The 25,191-nt window shown below is 38.3% G+C and overlaps 2 protein-coding genes across 3 annotated transcripts in view; one reads left to right on the forward strand and one right to left on the reverse strand.

Annotated features, from left to right (window-relative positions):
* Usp14 (ubiquitin specific peptidase 14) overlaps positions 1-14,158 on the forward strand; it is a 35,549-nt gene extending 21,391 nt beyond the window's left edge. For both annotated transcript variants that reach the window (XM_057788300.1, XM_057788298.1), the window contains 10 exons: positions 1,041-1,171; positions 2,972-3,052; positions 3,389-3,471; positions 4,489-4,603; positions 7,498-7,563; positions 8,061-8,153; positions 9,401-9,529; positions 11,721-11,778; positions 12,411-12,518; positions 13,389-14,158. In XM_057788300.1, the coding sequence (XP_057644283.1) occupies positions 1,041-1,171; positions 2,972-3,052; positions 3,389-3,471; positions 4,489-4,603; positions 7,498-7,563; positions 8,061-8,153; positions 9,401-9,529; positions 11,721-11,778; positions 12,411-12,518; positions 13,389-13,540 (1,016 nt within the window). In that variant the 3' untranslated portion in view covers positions 13,541-14,158. The remainder of the gene's footprint in view (positions 1-1,040; positions 1,172-2,971; positions 3,053-3,388; positions 3,472-4,488; positions 4,604-7,497; positions 7,564-8,060; positions 8,154-9,400; positions 9,530-11,720; positions 11,779-12,410; positions 12,519-13,388) is intronic.
* An 892-nt stretch (positions 14,159-15,050) lies between these two features.
* Thoc1 (THO complex subunit 1) overlaps positions 15,051-25,191 on the reverse strand; it is a 44,027-nt gene continuing 33,886 nt past the window's right edge. Inside the window, exons 12-21 of the mRNA XM_057788297.1 lie at positions 23,509-23,609; positions 21,404-21,470; positions 21,158-21,208; positions 20,999-21,069; positions 20,604-20,699; positions 20,069-20,134; positions 19,550-19,633; positions 17,329-17,476; positions 16,700-16,775; positions 15,051-16,241 (exon numbers count right to left, since the gene is read on the reverse strand). Of these exons, the coding sequence (XP_057644280.1) occupies positions 15,946-16,241; positions 16,700-16,775; positions 17,329-17,476; positions 19,550-19,633; positions 20,069-20,134; positions 20,604-20,699; positions 20,999-21,069; positions 21,158-21,208; positions 21,404-21,470; positions 23,509-23,609 (1,056 nt within the window). The 3' untranslated portion in view covers positions 15,051-15,945. The remainder of the gene's footprint in view (positions 16,242-16,699; positions 16,776-17,328; positions 17,477-19,549; positions 19,634-20,068; positions 20,135-20,603; positions 20,700-20,998; positions 21,070-21,157; positions 21,209-21,403; positions 21,471-23,508; positions 23,610-25,191) is intronic.

Here is a 25,191-nt window from a genome sequence, read left to right on the forward strand (position 1 = left end):
ATATATCTATATCTATATCTATATCTATATATATATTTTTTTTCCCTTGTCTTTCAAAGAGTAAACTTCCCTTCTGATGTTTGTTTGGTGTATGTACGTGTAGTCACATTTTTGTGTGTTGTGTATTAGTGCATGTGAAGCCAGAGGTCAGCCTTGGGTGTTATTTGGGAGCCATTTATCTTTTATTTTTCATTGGCCTGGAACTTTGCCAGTTAGGCAAGTCTTGGTGGTCATGGAACCCAAGGGTCTCCCTGTTCCCATCTCTCTGTGGTTGAAATGAGAAGTGTGTACCACTCTCTCCAGCTTTTTTAATGGGCTCTGGGAGTTGAGCTTAGGCTCCTGTACTTTCATGGTACACACTTTATTGACTGGGTCCTCTCCCCAGGCCAGACCTTTGGATTCTTTTGTGTTGTTATTTTGTTTGCAGATTCTGTTAGTTAAATCCCTGGGAATGACATTAGGAGGTGACAGAAATAAGTTTTAGTAGTGTTGTTGTGATTGTTATTAAGAAAAAACTTACTTGATGTTAATAAAGAAGTAATATGTGTAAGAATAAATCTAAATTACTATTTTATGGTGCTAAGGATTGAACCTAGGGCCTCATGCAAGCCAAGTGTGCTCCCTACCTGAGCTATTTGATATTCTCTAAAGGCCAGCCATCATGTGCTCTTTACTACGTGAGGGGAATTTGACATTGTAATTCATGAACAGCCCCCCAATTTATTATTGAGACTGGATGTCACCATGTAGTCCAAGTTGGTCTTGAACTCAAGAAATGAGATTATAGGTGCACACTACCATGCCTGACTAGAAATGAATCATCTCTTAAATAATTAGATTAGAAAATGTTTTATAGCTGTGCTATTTTATCTCTAGAAGTTTTATTTAAGTGTAAGACAGGTCATACAGGTCACCCATCTGAAATGTGTCCATCATTCTTCGTAGTGTTGTATAATTTTGGAACATTTTTATCACTACAAAATAACCATATATTAAATATGTTACTGTTTTTCTAAATCAATATTTGTTTTCTTTTTAAGCCCTTAGAGATTTGTTTGAGTCCATGGATAAAACGTCTTCTAGTATACCTCCTATTATTCTACTGCAGTTTCTGCACATGGCTTTCCCGCAGTTCGCGGAGAAGGGTGAACAAGGACAGTATCTTCAGCAGGTAATCAGGAACAGGTTTCTCTCATTTTGTAAATGAGAGACTTAGATTATCTTTGTGCGTGTGTGTGTAAATGTGGATGCACACGTCACAGTGTGCATTTGGTGTCAAAGGACAACCTCTGGTGTCAGTTCTTGCCTTCCACTTTAGACAGAGGCACTCTTGTTTCTCCACTGTGTACTAGAGGCTAGTTGGCCTCCAGGCTCCTGGGATTCTCTTCTCTCCTGGTAGGAGCACTAGGATTACAAATGCTCTGGCTACAAGTTTGACTTTGACATGGGTTTTGAGCATTCAAATTCAGCTTGGACAGCAGGCACTTTCCTCACTTAGCTAGCTCTCTAACCCAAAACTCAGGTGTCCCGCACTGATAATAATTGTAATGTAGTTGTAAACACAGGTCTTAGTCTGCTTTAGTTCACATCATTATCTCTTGCCACAGTGTGGCTGTCATCTTAGCTGGTCATCTTGATGTTTTCATCCCTATACGTTATATCCCTATAAGGCCCTGCTGTCCTTTTAAAAATTTAAATAAGGGGAGGAGTAGAGTTGAATGATTAAACACTGCTTTATCATTAATGAAGCTCTGGGTTTGATCTCTAGCTCCCAAAATAGATAAATTAAAAATAAGTGCAGCTTGGGGCTGGAGAGATGACTCTCCCTGTATTCCCTTTTTAAAAAAAACTTATGAGCATTTGTTGCTTTTCCAGAAGACCCAAGTTGTGTTCCCAGTACCCATGTTGTGTCGCTCATAACAGCTCTTAACTACAACTCCAGGGGAGCATGCTCTTGTGCTTTCTGCAAGCACACATGTGGCATGCACTCATACATGCACTAAAATTTTGAAATATCTGTAGTAGTGTAGCTCAGTTAGGAGTAAGTACAAAATCTACTGGATGAATTTTCGGAAATTCATTACTTTTTGAAAGATCTTACACCAGTTTAATTAAAGTAGTTATTTTTGTGCATGATTGAAAAACAAGGGATGGAAGGTATGGCTCAGTGGTTAAGAGTGCTTGTTGCTCTTCCAGAGGACCCAGGTTCAGTTCTTAGCTCTCAGATTAGGTGACTCAATTGTTTATAATTCCAGTTCTAGTAATGTAACACCCTCTTTAAGGTCTTTGTGGCACCCCCACACATATGGTGCACATACTCAGGGACATGTACACAGGTAAATAAATGTTTAAAGAATTTTAGAAGAATTTAAATTTCTATTTTGTGTGTGGGGCTGGGATATGAATGGCATGGTACATATATGGAGGTTAAAGGACTATGTTCAGAGGTCAGGGGTCAGTTTTCTCCTAATCCCATGAGGGAGGGTTTCAAGGTTTGGCGGCAGGTGTATTTACATTACCTGTTGAGCTACCTTACCATCAGCTTCTGTATGTATAGGTGGAGTGGGGTGGGATAAGGGGTGGACAGAGTCTTGCTCTATACCCAGGCTGGCCTCCAGTTTAGATGTGTGTAGCCTCAAATTGATGGCCATTCTTCTGCCTTGGCCTTCTGAGTGTTGAGAATAAGATGTGCACTGCCATGTCCACTTAACAAGTTTTGTTTATTTTGAGACAGGGTTTTGCTGTGTAACCCTGAGTGGCTTTGGAACTATGTTTAGATCACGCAGGCTTGAATTTGTGGCTCTGCTTCCCGAGTGTGGTTGTAAGTGGGCATTGTCATGCCCAGCTCTGAATGGGTGTTTTTAAAGAAGAAAATACCTTTTTTCTTAAGAAAACAATAATTAGTTTGAAAGAATTTTAAAGACTAAACACTGTCACAGCCAGGACAAACGTGTTCCGTTTTCCATCACAGGATGCTAATGAGTGCTGGATACAAATGATGCGGGTGCTGCAGCAGAAGCTGGAAGCCATAGAGGACGACTCTGTCAAAGAGGTGACCAGAGACTCATGCCACTCTGTGTTTATTTTGATTGTCTTTTTGCTTTTTCTTGGAATGGCTTTAAATAAATATAGCTTAATTGGTAGATAGCTGCCAGAATATTTTAGATGCTCAGCCTATACGTAGAATTTGACGACTAGCATTTTAGTCTACTTGTAAACATAATCTATTGATATTTATTCAACATGTTTAATCTTTTAGTAATTATTTTGAATCATAGGATGAAATATACAAAAGATCTACATTTAAAAATTTTAAGTATGTATTAGTAAACTAAATTGTATTGAAATCTACGAAAAGTAAAACTAGAATTTTCTTTTAATTTTGCAGACAGATTCTTCTGCATCAACCGTGACACCTTCTAAAAAGAAAAGCTTAATTGATCAGTTTTTTGGTGTTGAGTTTGAAACCACGTATCCTTATTGAGCCAAGATTTGTACAAACTGTATTCAAAGTTTATAAGAAGTAAATTGTGGGGCTGGAGAGATGGCTCAGAGGTTAAGAGCATTGCCTGCTCTTCCAAAGGTCCTGAGTTCAATTCCCAGCAACCACACGGTGGCTCACAACCATCTGTAATGGGGTCTGGTGCCCTCTTCTGGCCTGTAGGCAGACACACAGACAGAATATTGTATATATAATAAATAAATAAATATTAAAACAAAAGTCTAAAAAAATGTAAATTGTCACTAAAGAGTCTAGTTGGTTGATTGGCATTGGAGAGCAGAAGAAAATTTCATCAGGATTCTATGCCTAAAAATTTACAATAATGTTAATTAGGAGTTAATAAAATAGCTATTCAGTGATTTTGAACTTTAGATAAATATACCTTAAGGATAATCATTATTTTTTTCTTAAATATTTATTTATTTACTTTAAATTATGCATATATGTGTGTTGGCCAGAGGCATCAGATTCCCTGAAACTGGAGTTAGAGGTTGTTGTGAACACCTGACTTGGGTGCTGGGACTCAAATCCTGGTCCTTCAGAAGAGCAGTGCATGATCTTAACCACTGAGCCACCTCTCCAACCCCCACTACTTTTTCTTAAGAACACCGTTATCAGTGTGTCTCATAAATTTATCTTGTAGAGAAGTTTCACTTAAATGAAACTGATGTATTAATAATGTACATGAATTTAAGGAACTATTTTCTGAGATGTGGGTAGAAATCTGGACAACATTTTTTGCTCATATTTATATCATTAAGATACTTAACAGAATGACAACTTATATCCTGTTGTGGCCTCTTCAACATATACTCATTTTTGTTGATGAAATTGTTGGTAGGCAAAGCATGTTGCATTGAATCTTTATTGGGAAACTAATGTTTAAAATAAATCAACATATGACTATTAATAACTCTAGGATAATTTATTCTTTTCAAGATTAACTAATAATTTGAATAGCTGTTGCCATTCCTTAATTTGCAAAGCATGAAATGTACTGAATCTGAAGAAGAGGAGGTCACCAAAGGAAAGGAAAATCAACTTCAACTTAGTTGTTTTATCAACCAGGAAGTTAAATATCTTTTCACAGGACTTAAATTGGTAAGGAAACCACAGCTGAGCCTCATGTGGGTTTTGTATTTGTGAATATGCTTATTGGCTAAAATTTGTTTGTAAACTCAAAGGTGCTTCTTGCTGTGTTTTGATGGTTATCTGCAGGGGAGTTGGGCACGCACAGGTTGTAGGTTTTTGTGGTTTGTGTATGGAAGTATAGAACTACCCTGGGCAATGCCCACTTTATCTTTAAGACAGTCACTGACCGCCGAACATTGGTGACACACACCTTTAATCCCAGCACGTGGGAAGCAGAGGCAGGTGGACAACCTGGTCTACAAGCAAGTTCCAGGACAGCCAGAACTACACAGAGAGACCCGTCTTGAAAAACTCATCTTTGACTTGGCAACTTGGCTGATTGGACAGTAAGACCCAAGAGTCTGCCTGTCTCTTCTTCCTCAGCACTGGAGTTATAAGTGTGCTACCATTCCTGGATTTTTAATATGGGTTCTAAAGATCCAACTTGGGTTCTCATGTTTGTGTGGCAAGAACAATATTGAGAGCTATTTCCCCAGTGCAGCAGCACAGTTTTTGAGTTGAGTGTCACACAGCAGTACTACATGAATTGCTCTTCTTGTTTAGTTGACACACCATATATGTGTCTTTTGTAGCATCGTGCTTTTTTATTTTAATGTTGTTGTTGGTAATTTTTGTGTTTAGAATTATCTCCAAGTATATGACATTCCTAAGTACAAGGGTGCTGTGATGCATGTATTAGGATTGCTCTGTTGCAGGTGCAGCACTGTAGGTGAAGTAAGACATCTTTAAATGGAAACACCTTCAAGGTTATCTGTCAGTTGGTTAATGGAAGGGTGACCAGAAGTTTGCAGCAACTTACCCAATATTTCTCCTAGGAACATGGTTCAGTATTTACTAATTCAGTGCTCATGGTGTCACACAACCGCTCTGAATGTCAAGAATTACCTGTGTATTTGAAAATCACACTTCAGTTGGTTTTTTTACCTAATAAAGCACTATTAACATAGTTTCATAAATTGCTAATTTTAAGTTAGAGGACATAAAAAATGGAATGTGAATGTTAATTAGATTAGAATTGAATGTTTTGTCAGGGATTCTGCAGGCATTATTTTAAATTTTGTAAAATTATAGCAAAGCTGTACTGAGGTCTGGGTGACAACCTGACAGCATTGCATTATGTTAATTGTAGCTTGCTGATGAATACTTTGACACAAGCAAGTGTGTTTGCACACATGGGTACACACTTTGTAGCTTAGGAACTTGCAGACCTCTTGGCTCAGCCTCCACTGTGCTGGGATTACTGTCTACCAGCACACCTAATTCTAGCTAGACTTTCTTAAAAATTATTTCTGAATTGTGTGGGTTTTCCCCCCTTTATAATTTTAAAGATTTTATCATAATTTGTTTGGATTTTTTTTTTCTTTTCCTTTTTTCTTTCTTTCTTTTTTTTTTTGGTTTTTCGAGACAGGGTTTCTCTGTGGTTTTGGAGCCTGTCCTGGAACTAGCTCTTGTAGACCAGGCTGGTCTCGAACTCACAGAGATCCGCCTGCCTCTGCCTCCCGAGTGCTGGGATTAAAGGCGTGCGCCACCACCGCTCGACTCCTTTTTTCTTTTTTAAGACAGGGTTTCTCTGTACAGCCCTGACTGTCCTAGAACTTGCTTTGTAGACCAGGCTGGCTTCAAACTCAGAGAGTTCTTTCTATCTAACAAATGGTGGGAAGAAAGACGTGCATCGTCACCATCCTGCTGTTTGTTTGGATTTTAAGTCATTTTACTTGATGTTTTAATTTTGCATGGTTATTATGTGTTAAAGCTGCAGTGATTCCTTTTCTAATGTGATTGGTAATTTTTTTCAAAACCAGTCTTAAATTACACAGTTTTAAGATACTAAATTATGAACTGTAAATTCTTTTAGTTCATATTTGTTTAGTTTTGCTAATTTATATATGTACATATAGGTAGCACATTGAAAATAATAGAGAATCTTTATTACATATGAACTATGTGCCAGATTGTTTCCCAAGTTTTCAGCATGCACTAACGTGTGCCATTTTAAATCACTCTGAAATGGAGACTAACAAATCTAGCTGGAGGAGATAAGTTGTAGCTAAAGATTTCCCCACATCCCTTAGACCAGTGGTTTCTCAGCCTTCCTAATGCTGCGATCTTTTAATAGTTCCTCATGTTGTGGTGACCTCCACCATAAAATTGTTTTTGTTACTATTTCATAACTAATTTTGCTACTATTATGAATGAATTATGAATGAATGAATGTAAATATCTGATGTCTGATCCCTGTGAAAGGGTCATTCAACACCCCTAAAGAGGTTGTAGCACACAGGTTGAGAATCATTGCCTTAGGTTAACACATTTTCTTTGTTACTCCTTCTCAGATTTAAAATTAACCTAATTGATGCTGACAAGCTTTTATATTAATGAATGAAGAACAAGGGTTTCCTACATTCTCTTAGTTTCTAGTGTGGGTATTCTGATTATTCATAGATATAGGTTCACAGAAGGCTTTATTATTTAAAAAATAACAATTTATCTTCTCTGACCTTGAGCAACATTGTATTCAGAGGGATTCTTTTCTACTTGTCTGGTTTTCTGTTTTTTTAGATATGGTTTCTCTGTTTAATAGGTCTGGCTGGTCTCAAACTCACAGAGATTTGCCTGCCTTTGCCTCATGAATTCTGGGATTAAAAGTGTGCATAAATCTTAAAAAAAAAACAAAAAACCCCTGCCTAAGTCATGTTTATTCGAATTGTTTTTCACTGGGATAAATGCACTGATGTATTATTATTAGTTAAATAGTGCTGTGTTTTAAAATGAGCTGTGTGAGTCTGTGCTGCAGATGAGAGTTTTAAGTCTGATGTCTGGTTGTCTGTAATGTTTCTTTTCAGCGACTGCAGGAAGAAATTACTAAACAGTCTCCAACATTGCAGAGAAATGCTTTGTACATCAAGTCTGTAAGTTATAGATTTTCTTTTGAAATTGAATTCCTTTTCATTGAAAGGATTCAGGGGCAGGGAGGTGGCTGAGTGGGAAAAGCAAGCCCAAGAATTGGATTTTGGAACCCCAGAACTATGTCAAAGCTGGGTAGGCATGGCTTCCTGCTTCTAATCCCAGGGTGCTGCAGGTAGAATTGATGGGTTGGACTTATCGGAACAGTGAGTTCAGGGTTCAGCAAGAAATAGAAAAGGTGAAGAGTGGTTGAGAAAGACACCTCCTGTCAACCTTAGCCTTCCACATGCACATTCACACATGTGCATTTTCACGCATACATGTGCCTACATACTTGTAAATGCGCATACAAGTGCACATTTGGATGCTCACCCACATTGTTATACATACAAAAAAGAGAAAGAGTTCCAGTTAGTTTTATTTGAGCTTTGTTTTTACTACCAAAAGTAAAAAACTTATGTGGCCTTAGATATAAAGGGTTTCTTCCCATTTCTCTCCTTAGTCTAAGATCAGCCGGCTGCCTGCTTACTTAACTATTCAGATGGTTCGATTTTTTTATAAAGAGAAAGAATCTGTGAATGCCAAAGTTCTTAAGGTTAGTAATGAATTTTAACTTGCATATTAAATATCCTTTGAAGGCAATCCCTAATCTATAGTAGATTTATCTATCGTATTACAATAGCTTTCAGCTGGGGGGGCACACACTTTCAATCCCTTTCCTGGCCAGGCTGCTCTATAGAGTGTGTTCCAGGACACACTCTAACTAGAGAAATCCTGTCTTTAAAAAAATTTAAAAAAAAAACAACAACAAAACCCCAAAAGAACAGTTTTGAGATGGTTGGGGTGGTTAATATTAGGCGGGCGATCCTTACCAATGTTATTTATTAAATTATATATTACCCCTTTGGTTTTACATATGCATGACTTCTTCCTCCAGCCTTACACATCTAAGTCTTGGAGTTTGCATTTTATATTTTTCAAAGGATTCACAGATAATTGTAGTATTCTTGCACACCCCAGAAATACTGCCTTAAATTACATCCTTCACTTCATAGATCAGATTTGAGGGGATTCGTTGGAAATGAGGACAGAGGCAGTAAGCACAGTGCATTGCATTTACGCCCCACAGAACTTAGGCTGTGTGATCCCTTGAACTGTCTTGAGCTGGGTAGACTACTTGTGTGTATACAAAATTTCTTGGGAAAAAAAAAATCCTTGGGAAGAATGATATGAATGAATCTAGCCTCTGAAGCTGAAATTCATAACATTTTCTAATAGAGTTGTAGGTGAAGGTTAAATGGAAGTTGGGGCTCTACTAGTATTTACTGCAGCTATTTTAATATGCTCTTTAACTGTTTCAGTGTTGTTTCTTTATAAAAATTGTTTTTCCCAGCAAAGCACTGGCTACGAATGCTCTTAAACAAGTGCAGCTTCTGTCTGTGGTCATGTGTATTGGCTTGATTATTTAATGGAAAAAGATCTGGAAAAGTAGTTACTATATAAAAGTTAAAATCAGATCGTTCTTTAATTTTGTTTTAAGTGTTTGATTGTTTGATTGTACATGCATATAATTTGTTTTGGTCAAATCCACTCCTCATTCCTTTTCCTCCATTTTCCCCCAACTATTCCCTCCCGGTTTTGTGGGTTCTTTTTGTAAACACAGAGCCCATTTATTGCAGGTCACCTTTGAAAATAAGTCAAAGGATTTCTTCAGTGGCAGTCTTTTTCTGTGATGTCACAGATTTCATTTTCAACTTCTATTTAAATTATGAAAGTATTACTTTGAAAGTGTTTATGTATTTTAAAGAATTGTCCTTTTGCACTTTTTTTTTTCTGTTATAGGATGTTAAGTTTCCTCTTATGCTGGATGTTTATGAACTCTGCACACCAGAACTTCAAGAGAAAATGGTCTCTTTTCGGTCAAAATTCAAGGATCTAGAAGATAAGAAAGTGAATCAGCAACCAAATGCAGTAGGTTTTTTTTTCTGTATTTTTAACTACTGCCATTTAAATCTTCATTTAGTGCCTAGCAGTAGCCGTTACTATTATGAAAATGATCAACCTACATTTCAGGTAGGAGGTGCATACATCTTGCATATCTTGATGTTAGCCGTAGTTGCAGTAATGTAGTGCCAGAAGCAGTGGCTCTGTCGTGGGAAAGCAGACCCCTTCTTATCTTTGCCCTGGAGTCTACAACGTGTACATTCACATGAAGTCTGCATTTTCTACATGTGATGATTTTCCTTGAGGTATTTTAATACTCTTTCTGTTAGAATGGAAGGTATAGGATTACCATCTTAGTCTCATCTCCATCATGTTTCTATGCTTCTCTAAATATTTCAAGAAAGTTACTAAATGAAATTAAGCTCCTGTTTATTAGACATAAACTTTTAAAATCGATTCCTCATTCAGAATTCCCTAGAAGTCGTCCGGGCTGTGTATCTCAGTAGCAGTGTTTTTATCACTGCTTGTGTGGGCATTCTGTGGTTTCCTAACCATTCTTCTATTAAAGGATACTTAGATCGTTTTCAGTTTTTGTCTGTGTGAATAAAGCTGGTAAAATGTTTATTTGCAGATATTATTGTAAGCAGGAAATTTATTTTCCTAGAATGAATATCTAAAAGTATAATTGCTGTGTTGCATGATGGTTGCATCCTCAGCTTTTCAAGAAAGTGCCAGAAGCTTCTTACTTTGTATTCTCATCGATTGTGACTGGTCCACTTTCTGATCAGCATTTGCTGTTGTCACTAGTTTTCATTCAAGCCAGTGGATATGTTTGTGGTGCTGCCTGGTGTTTTCCAAGTTTTAATGATGACCGTTCTTCATGCTATGGTTGTCATATGTGGGTCTGCTGAAGTATTCTGTTGTAGTTTCTAATTCTTTAGCTATGCAGATTGCAAGTGTTTTCTCAAAGTCTGTAGTTTTATCTTTTCATCCTAATGCAGAGAAAAAGTTGAAGGGTTTTATAGTTCATCTTGGTATTTGATTCATTCTGGTTTAACTTCTATGTGGTAAGATGTTCAGATTCATTCTTTTGGCTATAATTCTCTAGCATCTAAAAAATAAGTAAAACCTAGTATTTGCCAATTTAATGATCCTGGCATCTTTGTAGATAATTGATTGATGATAGATAAGAATGTTTTTCTGAAGTCTTCAATTTTATTCCATTGGTTTGTGTATCTGTTCCTTGGCCGTACCACAGTGTTTGTCTTTGTTCAATAAGACAGGGATTCATGGGGCCCAGGCTGGCCACTAATTTGCTAGGCAGTTGAGACTAGGTTTGAACTCCTGCTCCTCCTGCCTCTATACCTCAAAGTGCATGTGCTACAATGTAGTAACTTATGACATTTCCCTTTCAGGATCAGGTTTGTGATCTCCAAGCTTTGTTCTTTGTAATACTTCTGCAAATGGCATTACTACTTTTGTGTGTTGATCTTACGTCCTGAAGTAGCTCCCCCCCCCCCCCCCCGACAGGTTAGGACTACTCAGGTGACTGTTTCCACACTGTGTTGTCTGTTCTCACAGGATCAGTGTCTGTGATTGATCCTGGTGTTCTTTATTAGCTGTTTCATGCTGTAGGGCAAATCTAGCCCATTTCTTTACTAATAATTGAAATTTGTCTCTTTTCTTCTTGAGGTTCTCAGTTGTATTGTTTCAAAGGATGTCCCTGTTTTGTTGAGTTTCCTGTTTTCTGTTATTTTTATTTAAGGCCTACTTAATTTTTCTCTGTTAGTAAAATGAGTTGGGGAAGTGAGTTTCTACTGAAGTCTCTTGTCCATGTAGTTAATCATGCTGCTTTTAGTGTAGGCCTTTGTTCATTTTAGCTAAAGATTACAGAAACTTGACTTGGGTTTTGTTTTGTTTTTGAGGTAGCCCTTGCAGGTTCATAGACACACCACTAGATCCTATGGCATGCTAAAAATTTAGTTAGTGCCTTAACATTAGCAGTATATCCAGGGAGCATGTTATTTACTGTGATAATATTGCATATTATGAAAGAGTAGAGCCTTTGGCATTGCAGTTTTTTTGTATAGTTTATTATTTTGCAAGGCATATCATTATTTAAGTGTAAATATTTGTATAATTAAGTACTAACAAGAATATGGTAGTAGTTAGTTATTTCCAATATCACAATTTAAAATTAAACCTTTTTTTCTCTTAGAATGACAAGAATAGTCCCCCAAAAGAGGTTAAGTATGAACCCTTTTCATTTGCTGATGGTAAGTGGATGTTCGTTTTTCATTTTGGTTTTTCAAGACAGGGCTTCTCTGTGTAGCCCTAGCCCTAGTTGTCCTGAAACTAGCTCTTTAGACCAGGCTAGCCTTGAACTCAGAGATCCACTGTAGACCAGGCTAGCCTTGAACTCAGAGATTCACCTAACTCTGCCTCTTGAGTGCTAGGATTAAAGGTGTGCACTACCACCACCATTTTTATGTACACATTGAAGTCAGATGGCATGTTCTACCATATATCTATTTATTCAGATACTATGCTTTTTCTTTTAAAAGTTTTTGTTTTGGAGAAAGGCTCTCACTCTATAGTCCAGGATGGCCTTGAATTCACCATGTAGCTAAGGGTAATTCTCAAAGTTATTTCTATTCACCTATCTTAGCTTCCCAAGTATTGGTGGGATAGATATGAGCCTGGCTTAAATTCAGGCTTCTTAAAAAAATAATTTTCCTTAATGTAACTTAAAGTGGTATAGTTATGGGAAATAAATTTAATTGTAGCTCTGCACAGTGGCATTTAGTAGAGTCCAGTAGAGCACTCTTTCTACAGTCCTAACTTGATGATTGTTACTTTGAGATAACATTGTTTGTTGTCTATTTTAATTGATTTCCTTTCCTTTAAGATATTGGCTCCAATAATTGTGGCTACTATGACTTACAAGCAGTGCTAACTCACCAAGGAAGATCTAGTTCTTCAGGTCATTATGTATCATGGGTGAAAAGGAAGCAAGGTAAAAAGTATTGGTTTAGTTAATTAACTACTACTTTATCACTGCAAACTTCATAGCATTGTTTGTGAATTTTTTCATGCCTTTTAAAAATTAAAATGAAAAATAATTGCCTGTAGTTTGTATTCAGGTGTGTGGGTATTTGTGTATAGGTCAGAGGCCCATGTTGGGTGTTGTCTTGACAGTTTCTTACTGAGCCTAGAGTTAGATAGAGCTAGTCAAGGAGCCCCTCAGCAGTAGTGTTATAGACAGGAGCCAGCATGCATAGCTGCTGCCTGGGGAGCAGAGCTCAGGGTCTCATGTGTGTCAGGTCTTACTGAGTGAACCCCCAGTTCCTAGTCGTGGTCTCAAGGCCTCCAAGGTTTGCTTCTCTTTTACTTTCAAATTTGTAACATCAGTAGCTGAGAAATCCTAAAAACTATTGCCCAAGCAAAAACATCATGAAGTGGTATGCATTTACATTTTGTTTTCCTATTGTCCAGAATAATATGGCTAGATTCTAATGTTTTGAAGGTTTTTGGTTGTTTTGATACTAGGATCAAATCACATTTGCAAGATACCTTGCATATGCTAAGCAAGTGCTCTGAAACAAGCTACCTAGTCCCTTTCATATCTTTCTATGCTTAGACTTGGATTGATATACATTATGAAGCTTCTGGAAAACTGCACGCTAGGTGACAATGAGGGTAGAAAGGCAGATCATGCATTAAAAGTAGTGCTGAAATATCTGGGATGTCATGGAAGTCTTTGACATCTTGAACTTACATGGTCCCTAGGGGCACACTTGGAGAGCTCTTGGTAGTCAGGCGTAGTGCTGCACATCACATTTGTTTCTTCTGCACTAGCATAACTGTGTGCTATCTTCTAATTTAGATGAATGGATCAAGTTTGACGACGATAAGGTCAGCATTGTAACACCAGAAGATATCCTGCGGCTGTCTGGTGGTGGAGACTGGCACATTGCTTATGTTCTACTTTATGGGCCTCGAAGAGTTGAAATAATGGAAGAAGAAAATGAACAGTAATCTTCAACTTAGCTATTTATGCCTAGGTGTGATATAAAAAATTTTTTGTTATCATTTCTATAATCTTGAGCTCCAAAGGGAACAAAGAACAGAACCAGGCCTGTTTCTTAAAGAGACTACAAAAAATTACATTTGGGTGCTACCCTGTATAAAGGTAGCTGGATGACAGTCTTTAAAAGCTTATATTGTACAAATTCCCCTTTGCCCTTCCAGCTCAAGATTTAGCAGTGATGTTTATTGCACACCTATTTGTTCTTGCATGGTTAATATTCAGTAGCTGCCCGTCCTTTGCCTTATCTAACCAATATTTTTCTAGGAAGGTGGAAAGGGAGTGTTGCTCTCATCGTGTAACTCAGTGCTGCTGTCCACATCCCATCAACTGGGTGCAATCAAGTATTTGTCCAGACTGACTATTGCTGGCTTTCCCTGACTTTACAATAAATTGTGATCAATAAGAATACATTTGATTATACACTTATTATTGTGTCTGTAATGTACTGTGATTTATATATTTAATTTTGCATTGGTTTTGTAGTAATCATATGTCAACAAGCTCTGGTTGCTTATTTTTAGAAAATGAGGATATTTGATAATAATAAAGAGGGATTAATGACTTTTGACCTGTCTTCTTAGTGTTAGAGCTTGACTGAAGAGTCAGATGAATTCAACACTATATAATTTCTGCAGATTGCTAATAATCTTAAGCATCTATTTAAAATACAAGGTTTCTTAGGTTGTTATCTCAAAAGAAATACAAAGTTGGACACTGAATCCTGTAATCAGTTTCAGTCCCTTGCTCATTTGTTGTTGCTGTTTTCTTTCCCTAAGTCTGTATGTCCACCTCTAAATTTAGTATTAGTGATTTTTAAAATTAAGGTTTACATTACCATACATTACCAAGAGTATCTGAGTAAGATCAGTCTATTAACCTATTCTGATTAGTCAGTTACTCGTAATCTTTAGATACGTCAGAAACCTTGACTGGTAGTTAAGGAAAGAATGAAGGATTGGATATTACCTAATTGGAGAATATCATGACATCCTAGACCATGTTTTACTGCTCTGTAAAGTATGTTGCTGCCTAAGGTTTCTACAGAATAATGTGTTAGCACTGTGCGATAGGTCAGCATTTCAGGGATTCCACACAGTGGGGGAGTAAACATGGAGTGAGGAGTAGCGACACTCTGTGACCGTAGTGTTTATATTATAACCCCTGGGGTGCTAAAACAGTTGTAGAAAGAATTTAGACTTGAGTTTTCAAGGTGGAATAGGCTTAGAAATATGTAAAAAGCCATGTTTTTAGACTGTATTAAAAATTTAAAAACTATATCATTACCAAAAGTTTGGTTATAGTTTATTTGCTCTAAAAAGACATTCCAAAGACATTCTTTAAAGTAGAAATTGGATTTCTACCAGTGTTGTTTTAAATAAGGACGATTTGAGTATTTTAGAATGCAGCCTTGAATGTAAGGGAGATGAGGCAAAAAAAAAAAAAAAAAAAAAACCTCACTTCTAATTCCTTCATGTGCCTTTACTTGCTTAATGCACTCCGAGGACCTGTGGAGGCTAGAGCTGTGCTTGGTCCCTGCTTCACTAGGTAGTGGAGTAAGGTTCAAGCAAGAGCACTTACCTAGTAAGTTTGTGCCCAGTAGCCCTTCATCAGTGATGAAATCTTAGCACCCCACAGATGCTGTATGGGAACAACTAGATGACAGTCCAGGACTGCACATGCTCTGCTGTCTGGGCGCTTTCACAGACATTTCACTTAAACTGACAGGAATCCCTGGGTGTTTAAGGACTTAAGGGGCCAAGTGATTTTTGTAAAGCTAATGGAGTAGTTGCGTCTTAGACTCCACTTCATTTAAAGTTAGAGATGGTAAATATTTTCTATATTGGCCAAACAGTAAATAGTTTAGGCTCTGCAAGCTGCTGCTTGTCAGTTTGAACTCTTGCTGCTGTAGTGAGCATGGCAGAGTGCCAGCAGAACGCTTTAACAGATTGTTTGCCAACTCTCTGCTTTCTAGCTTGAGAGTGAGAACAGTCCTAAGGTTTCGGAAGTGTCATTCTGGGATCTCAGGATAAATCTGATAAGGGACAACACACAGGAAACTAATTTGGGATAGGACTGACTGTAACATACTCAAATAGTGCTTAACTTCATTAAAAAAATACTTACAAAAAGTAGTCTGTGACACTGAGGTCATTTTTCATTGGCCCCCACCCCACCCTCCTATACTCCAAACTAAGGTTTGAACCAATGTCTGTTCTGTGGTTCTTGAGCCAACTGTACAACAGCTGTTATAAAAGTGTTTATTGTTTACCAAAACCAGTGGACCTCTTATCAAATGTTGCTTGGTAACAAAATCTCATCACAGTTTAATAAAAAACAAAGGAAAGAAAGAAAGCTAACTATTTGTCTCAGTGTCATTAGTTAGACTTTCTGCAAGGTCACTTAATCCAGACTTGTTTAGTGCGCTAATCAGATTATCCGTTGTTGCATGAGCTCCTTCTTGATCTTGCCATGCAACAAGGAGCTGCTTGGCCCTCATCTTCATGTCTTCACTGTCACTCTCAATTTGCCTCATTTCAGAGTCTTTAATTTCCAAGTAAGGAGCCAAAATCTTCCATTGCTCACCAAGTTTGTTAGCAAATAACTCTATCTGTTCCCCTGTTAGAGGTTTATCTTGCCGTACATCGGGACCTAGAAGAGAAGAGGATATAAATATGTGCAGTTCTAAGTATCTGGAAGAATAAAGCTAAAAACCACTGGGTACTTTACAACCTAATTCTCCATAGGTTACATAACTACACACACACACACACACACACACACACACACACACACACACACACTTCGGTCAATGCTCAAAGCTATTTTAATTAGATTTTTCCGTAGAGGAGATGCTCCCTCTAGCCCTAACTAGTTAGCAGAGTTTAAAACACCTATCTTTATTACCTTTTAAATTGGCCACTTCCAAATTTCATTACACAAAAATATATTTTAAGTGACAATGGTTTTAATTTCTCATGTAAGTGAAAGTAGACCCGAGATAAAATGGTAGAAGTTGAGAAACAGATCAACTTACTTAACATACCCCTTAACAAAGATCCCTTATCTTTTCCAATTTTGTAAACTAGCCAAAAAAATTCAATTCTTACTTTCATTTTCTTTCAGTAAAGCATCATTATCTTCCTCATCTTCATCTTCACCTGTTTTTATTTCTTCAGAAGGAGGCTGTAGTAAATGAGAAACAGTGTTTAAAAGAACACTAGTTTCTGAAGATAACAAGTAGTTCTGTTTAGATATGTAATGATACAGTTCTAAGATTTCAGTAATGGACGTCAGACCCCGTGACTCATAGGTCCCCTCATTTTGGGCAGAAGGAAAACTGAGAAGCATGAACAAGCCAGTTTGCAAATACCTAGGCCTTAGTATTGTCTAAGGGGTAATAGAGATTTGACCATGTCTATAATTATCACACTGGAAGAAAACACTGGAAAGTTCTGCCAGAAACCCTACAGCCACTCCTAGACCCTGCCCTTTGACAAAAGACAGTAAAATACACTGGCAAAGAAGAAAAACTGATTTAGTTTACTGCAGATAGTTTCTGAACACATTTTTAAACTCATGCTGCACAGAGTTAAGTGAACACTGAGCAACAGTCCTCCCCATTCTAAAACATGGTGCTCCATAGATCGCTATTTTTGTGATAAACTAAACTGGTAGCAGTTTTAAAGCAGATAATGTTCACTAAAGGAAATGGGAAAAGATGAAGTATGTTACTTACTGGTAGTTCTTTGGCTAGTTTTATTACCATGTTCTCAAGGTACTCTGGGAGACTCTTAAACTGCTGGTTGGTTGGCTGGAAGAAGTGAGGGCTTCTCCGTGCTAAGAGCCTGAGTGCTCTCCACCCATAATTTGAATTGTTCACAGCTCTGTGAGAAGAGTTGTCAGCCTTGTGACTTAGTTATCACTTCCAAAGTTCTTTCCATGTGACATGACATTCTGTACATTGTTACAAATAAGAGCCCACAGTACCATCTTTATTTCATTTTGCTTATTTTAGCAAGTTAATGGTCTATGTCCCTACTCTTGACTATGACGCTATGCATAGAAACCATTCAGCTGGCTTTATAGAAGAAATAGGAAAAAAGATACTTGGTGAGCTGGTATCCATATCTGTCATACACCTAACAGACCTGAGTTCAGAGTATTCTATAAATTCAAGTTTATTATGTTAATGTAACTAATACAAGCTGAAGGCCTCTAATGTAAAACCTGCACTGTTTAACTTGTCTTAAAATGCTTGGCTGCTGCTAAGGTCTAAAATGTTCCAAATATAGGAAAAAATCTGAAAACACAGCTTTAGGTATTTTGAATAAGGGTTGTATTTGTGTAACATCTAATCTTTAATTCACTTAATATCAACCTCAATGAATAAAAATGGCTCAAAATGCCAAAAGAGCAAATACCCAGTAGCCACAGGAGTGACTGATGTTAAGAAAATAAGAAGAAAGCAAGGACCAAGGACCTGTGAGAAATCTTAAAGACACATCCAAAAGGATAAAACAGATTCTGTGTAGGGTTTGTTAGGATTTTTGTCCACCCTGCAATCCCCAAATGCACAGCTCTGCGATCTGGTTCATTTAGTGCTCTCTTACTAACTGTGGGATATACACACTCAATTCAAGCATAAGATAAGAAAGATTTTAGCACAAGATCAGACTAGTGCATATTTTACTTTATTTTCCTGATAGGATCTTACTCTGTTAAAACAGACTAAGCTCAAACTCAATCCTCCTGCTTCAGCTTCCTGAGTGCTGGGATTATTAGGTATGTGCTACCATTCCTACCCGTGCATGTGTGTGTGTGTATTTAGTTTTTAGACAGGGTCTCTGTAGACCAGGCTGGCCTCAATCTCACCTGCCTCTGCCTTGTGGATGCTGGGTACTATGTGTATGGGTGTTTTGCCTTCATGATTGTCTTATGTATCATATGCATGTAGTGCCAAAGACAGCCAGAAGATGTCATGTCAAATCCTCTGGAACTGGAGTTAAAGATGGCTGTTAGCCACCATATGGGTACTGGAACTCAAACCCGGGTCCTCTGGAAGAGCAGCAGTCAGCGCTCTTAAACCTCTGAGTCATTTTTCCAGCCTATTTTTTTTCCAGTATATTTTATAGATATATTTATAATATATATTTATATTATATAATATATAATAAATATATTTCCAGTATATTTTAAAGATCACTCTCTGGTGCATGGAGAATAGAACACACATTAGTTAGGAGATTGGAACATAGGGCCAAAACTAACCATTTATATCATGTGCTAACGACATGGCTCAAAATGAACCATTTAATCTTTAGAATTAGCCTGTGAGATGAGTGGTTACTACTTAGCAAATGAGAAAAGGGACACAGGGAGTATTTTGTTAGAACTAGACACCTGGCCACTGAAGTGGCACAGGGGATGGGAACCTACACATTCTGACAAGAGGGGCTTTGCCTTTAAATCACAACTCTAAAACACCTACTTAAAAACTAACTGTTGTCCCATGGGACACTTTAGATAAAAGATGGCGAGTCTTAAAAGTTACCCCAAAAATTTAGGCTAATGCAGCAGATGTGGAGGCAGGTGGATGGAACAGCAAGTTAAAAGGCCCGTGAGTGGTTCCATGGATGCCACGACAGGTCTACTGGCAGAGAAGAGTCCTGTGGAGCTACTTCAGTGGAATGACGGGGAACATAGCCTCGAGTGGGTGGGCTGAATGGGTGAGAAGCGAGGACAGGAACTAAACTGGCAGGAGGTGACAGGGAGGTGTGGGGTGAGAGTCTTCAACTTGAAACAGGTTATTGCAAGTCATGTTACAGTGATGTGAACTGTGTACATAAACTCCTAACAGCACTACTCTGCTGACTTCATACACTTAACAGCATACAAAGGATTCCCAAGAAACATGCTGAAAACCATGTTTTAACAATGTTCATCAGAACATTACTTACTTATATTCACTTTCAACCATATTTTCAGGATCTGCTTGTTCAATGGCTTCTTCAAAGAACTCCTCCAAAGTTGGCATGTACTCTCTGGTCAGTAAAGAAAACAGTGAGGTTCATCTGTGATACTCTAAAATGGTGGTAATACAAATTTTAACAGTATTCATAAGTGCTAATTACAACTAGGACCTAAATGCAGGAATTCTTTAAGGGGAAAGACTGAAAGCTTATTCTAAAATGGAACCATAAAGAAGGTATAGGCTTCAAAACTATTCAGCTCATAGTTCGGCCACTGTTACTGTTACTCTTTCAATGTTGAGTTTCCATTTTTTTTTTTTCTTGTTGAAACTTCTTTTCTTCTCACTTGCTAAAATTTTATCAGCATTTCTAGGTGTTTTAAGCCAAACCATATTTTGCTAGGCCCCATGTCAACCACAATAACCTTTTAGCTTTGATCCCAGCTAAGAAACCGTTCTATTTTACTTTACTGAACATTGAGAAAACTAACAAAAGTTTTACACTTGCCTTGTCTCTGATTTACAGGCTTCCATATTATCAGGACAGAGGTTCCAAAGCCTTGTTAGCTCTTCACTACAAAAATAAGGCAGACATAGTTTCATATGGATGGCATCCTTAGTATGTTATAAAACTGCATATTATAACATAAGTAGTAGGTTTGGGGTGATGACAGTAATTTTCTATGTAAGTATATATTTAGTGAAAATCTCAAATCATTTTTCAGAATCTATTTAGTTGTAATAAAAAATAGGGAATTTACTGGACAGGTTTAGTAACTAGAAGTTGAGCCGCAGTGGCCTAAGCAGTTGTACTGTCCATGACATGGAAAAGATGGCAGAGCCTACAGACAAGCACTTTGGAAGCGGGAGAAAAAAGGATGGCTTCAGTGGTTGCATGAATTTGGTCACTGGAGAGTTTATGTCTCTTTGGTTGTGAGCCTATCTTTTAATGGCTGAGCCATCTCTTCAGCCCACCTGGAGAGTTCTTAGAGTAATTTCAAAATATAAAAATAGCAAGAACTTAGGAAGATGGATGGACATACTTGCCAATCAGGATTTTCTTGTTGGGCCCTTTGCCTAAGAAGTCTTCTGGGGCCGCTCTCTTCCTCACCACTCTTGCGGGCTTGGTGTCTGATGCTCTGTGAACAAATGGACAAACACATTCTGTGGACAGTAAGTGGACATCAGACACGGGGGAGTGTATCTGTGGTAAGCACTTGCCTAATGTGCACAAGCCCAGCAAAACAAATACAATTATTGGTTTTGCCCTAAATATGAAAACTTCATAGTATGACAAAACACTCATCAGACAGAAGATAAAAATACCACATTATAGGGCAAAAGACAACATTTTCAACGATACCAACTTACTCTGAGAACTTAACTATATCAAGCTGTACTTTGAAATGCCTTTTTCATATTTCTTGTATCTATTTACCTTTCTTTCACAAAACTCGGGCAGCCTTCATTTTTCCATGAGTTCCAATTTTCTTCAGTATTTAATATATGCTAGGATAAACAAAAGACATTACATCTGCATAAAAGAATATTTTAGAATTATGTTTGGTACTAAGAAAACCAGTGATCAAATACATACCTCTACCATCTTTGAAAATCTTTCTCCATCGGGGGGGTTTTCAGATAGCAGCTGTGATTAGAAAGAATATACTAAGCTTTCAACAACTTTCTGCATCATAGGATGGTTTGTAGGCAGAGAACCAAGAAGTGTTTGTGATCTTGTACCTGAGCTTAACTTTATCCTTATTTTCCTATTTGGGGCTGAAACAAAGAAAATTCTAAATTTCCATTTTTCAATCATGGGTTTGTTGCATGTTGGACTTACTTGGTAGACTGATTTTGTAGTATCTTCAATCCAGAGTGATTGCTCATCAGTTAAAACATAGTTTGAACTAGGGAAAGAGAACATGTGCATGCATGAGTTACAGCATATATGTACATGCTGATGTTTATTTATGGCACCAAAAATTAACCATATATCAAAAAATTACCAAGAACCATCACAAATGTGAAGAGTATGAGAAAATTCTTCCACTTAATCTTGTCAGGGTTAGACTTGAAGTTGTGAAAGTATAAAGGCAAATAAAACATTCGACTAACTGATCTGACCACAGTAATAAAAATTTCATAAATTTAATGAGATAAAAATCTGAGAAAACAACACATAATACGCTACATGATGCATCATATTCAAATAGGCACGCTTTTTGTTTGTTTGTTTTTATCAAGACAGGGTTTCTCTGTGTAAAGGTTCTGACTGTCTTGGAACTCACCCTGTAGACCAGGCTGGCCTTGAACTCACAGACTCACCTGTCTCTGCCTCCCGAGTGCTGGGATTAAAGGCGAGTGCTGGGATTAAAGGCGTGCGCCACCACTGCCCAGTGCATATTTTCTTTAAAACATATTTTAAATACAAACCCTAGAAAAGGTTACTGCTCTAAAGTCATCAACAAATATAGCTAGGTTGTCATCTGCCGGGATTTTATCACTGGCTCAGAACCTGCAGTATATATTAAAGAGAGTACAGTAACCGCTGGGCGGTGGTGGCGCACGCCTTTAATCCCAGCACTTGGGAGGCAGAGGCAGGCGGATCTCCATGAGTTTGAGGCCAGCCTGGTCTACAAGAGCTAGTTCTAGGACGGGCTCCAAAACTACAAAGAAACCCTGTCTCGAAAAACAAAGAAACAAAACAAAACAGAGTACAGTAACTTAGTGACTTTCCCAAAGCTCAAAGCTTGAATTTAAATGTAGGTCTAATTTCAAGCCCTTGATCTTTCTACACCACAGGACACTAAACTTTTAACACAGAATAAGAAATTATATTTTGGGTGGGTATTGTGCAATTCTGAAGGAGCTGCAGTAGGTGCTGACACTGGAATATGGATCCGCAGACAAGAAGACAATGTCCTTTACACAACTCATACTGCAGATTTGTATAAAAGCAACGGAGTTCTAGCTTTAGTTATGCACGGTACAGGAAGAAATGGCATGCTTTTGGTGGAGGGGTCGAGATACAGCAGAGATCTGGATGAGGTAGGAAAACCTAAAACAAGACAACTGTGTGGGTGAAGGGGCTGTCAGGGCAGAGGTCTACTCTGGGTCTGATTCCTCAGGTGTCTTCACTTTGGTTTTGGAGAAAGGGTATTTTACTGAGACCTGATACTTGCTGGTTATGATTAGGCTTGGCTAGCTGGCCAGCAAGCCTCAGAGATTCTCCTGTCCACGTTTGTATTGCTGGGATTACATGGTGTGTCCCACAGTTGGTTATTTATGTAGGCGCTGGAGAATGACCTCTTCTCATGCTTGTGCCATAATCATTTCACCAACTACGCCATGCTATCTCCCAGTGCCCAGAGCTCATCTTTGTTCAAGAGTTTTTTTTGATTCTTCCAGTTCTAATATCCCAGATGGCTTATACTTTGTGAGAATATTTTTTTTTTTAGTTCACAATTTTAGCATGAGACAAATGCCTGGGTGAGGTAATGGAGACTGCCATGCCTGAAACCAAAACTTCTGGGAAAGCCTGGTACTTGGCAGGAGACATACACTAGCAGATGCATATTTTGACACTTTTCCTAAAACAAATATCCTACATCTCAAAGTTCCCAACTGGCTGGCTGCTTGCTGCAGTAGAAACTCTTGAGGCATGTAGCCCCGAGTCGCACAGTGGGTCTAAGTCAGTGAAGTGGCTGTGGGTGGAAGCTGATCTGTGTGACTTTGACAACCTGAATTCCATACCCACATCCCAGGGTGGGAAGAGACGTGACTTTGAAAACTGGCCTCTGACCTCCACCAGTGCACCATGGCATATGCAATACTAATTTTTAATAAAAAATTGTATGTACTTTATGGGTCTAAAACATGAGGAATTCTATGCAAGGTCTTTCCGTTGTCACTGTTTATAAGTCACTTAATTACACATTAACTTACCTTTTGAATTTGACCTGTCCCTTGAGATATTGAAATAAAATGAGGTACTGCAACAGGATGTGTCGCCGAAAGTTACTGTCACTCAGTTGTAAATCCATCAACTACTCAAAATATAAGCACATATACAAACAATACATTAAAATCAGTATGACTAAAAGTACAAAATTATACAACTGTAAAAATGGAAGATTCTGTTTAGAATAAAAATACCTGATGTGAGCTCACTCCCTGCACAAGCCCAAGAACAGAACAGCAATGGTTGTATTTTGACACCTTGGCCATTTCATGCTATGTTGGTGAATAAAAAATAAGCTCTTTGGTCCTGACACCAGGACAACATAGGGCAGAAATGAAACGATGTGAAAGAGTGCCTAATATTTTCCTACCTGCCAAGAGCAATGGCCACAGGAAGGTTCCATTGCAAGGAACACCACTCGTTTTGTAGCCCTGCAAAGTGTCTGCACCAGAGGTGGGGCTGAATCATGGAGCAGAAATTAGAAGGGGAGGAGTTATTTCTGTAAACTATTTCTGGGCCTTTCCTCTTTAGACCTTAGGGAACACTGCGCCGTGACTGCATTACAGAACAAAGATGGGCTGGAGATCATTAACGAGGATGCTCTCCAGCGCTCCTCCCACCCCAGCTGCTTCTTCTGGGAGAGGGACTGGTGGCGACAAGGAAAGGCATTCTGATGATGCCCTACAGAGTCAGATGAAGCATGATAAATAAAGCTGAAGGTCAGAAGAGCAAAACAGCCAGCCACAGTCCAAAATGGTGATCCTGCCTCCAGGAATGTCAGAAGGAGACTGAGAGCTGTCTCTGCCCATCTTCTATTCCTCTCTAGTTCTGGGATTAAAGGCATGCACCACTACCTCCTGCTTTCTATGGCAAGCTAGTGTGGCTACCGGGATTAAAGGTGTGTTATTGCTGCCTGGTCTGTAAGGCTGTTTTACTTTTCTGATCCTCAGGCAAGCTTTATTTATTAAAATACAAATGGAGTGCAATACAGCCAAGGACAGCTGAAAACTTTCCATACTTTTATCAGTTCTGTCTTTTTTCTGACCTAGAGAAACCACCACCTTATTCTAAATGAATGTTCCGACAACCCTAGTGACTGGCTTCACATTCAGTGTTTGAACTTCTATTGGCTCGGCTTCAGCAGGGTGTTCTAAGATAGCCTGCACAACTACATTGTTATACCTTCTATCTTCCTTCACACTGCTGGTGCATGTCTAAGCTGCACACTATTGTGTTAATGTAACTGGCCTTATCTCTCCCACATGTGAGTGGCATACCAGCAGTCTTCCTCTCCTCTAAATCCCAACTGACTTGACTGGCATTGCAAAGGCTCTGGACTTCAACCCCACTGACAGACATGTCCCTCTACTTTGGTGTTTGTTGCATGGCCACAAGTTAGACTGGCAGTGACCACCCAGTCATTACAGCTCTGGAGTCTCCCTCTCACAGTCCTGTCCAGGAAGAACAATGATAACCTCCTATTCCTTCAGGGCTCAATCTGAGCTGCTACCAGTGTGGCTAATACTTCAGTCTTGTTGAGATAGTTCCTTGAACTCTCTGTTCTCTGCTCATCTGTAATCCCACCCTGTTTTTGTTTTTTGTTGTTGTTTGTTTGTTTTTCGAGAGAGGATCTCTCCATCTCTCTTTGGCTGTCCTGGAACTTGCTC

This window comes from Chionomys nivalis, chromosome 14 (assembly GCF_950005125.1).
Source record: "Chionomys nivalis chromosome 14, mChiNiv1.1, whole genome shotgun sequence".
Lineage (NCBI taxonomy): Eukaryota > Metazoa > Chordata > Mammalia > Rodentia > Cricetidae > Chionomys > Chionomys nivalis.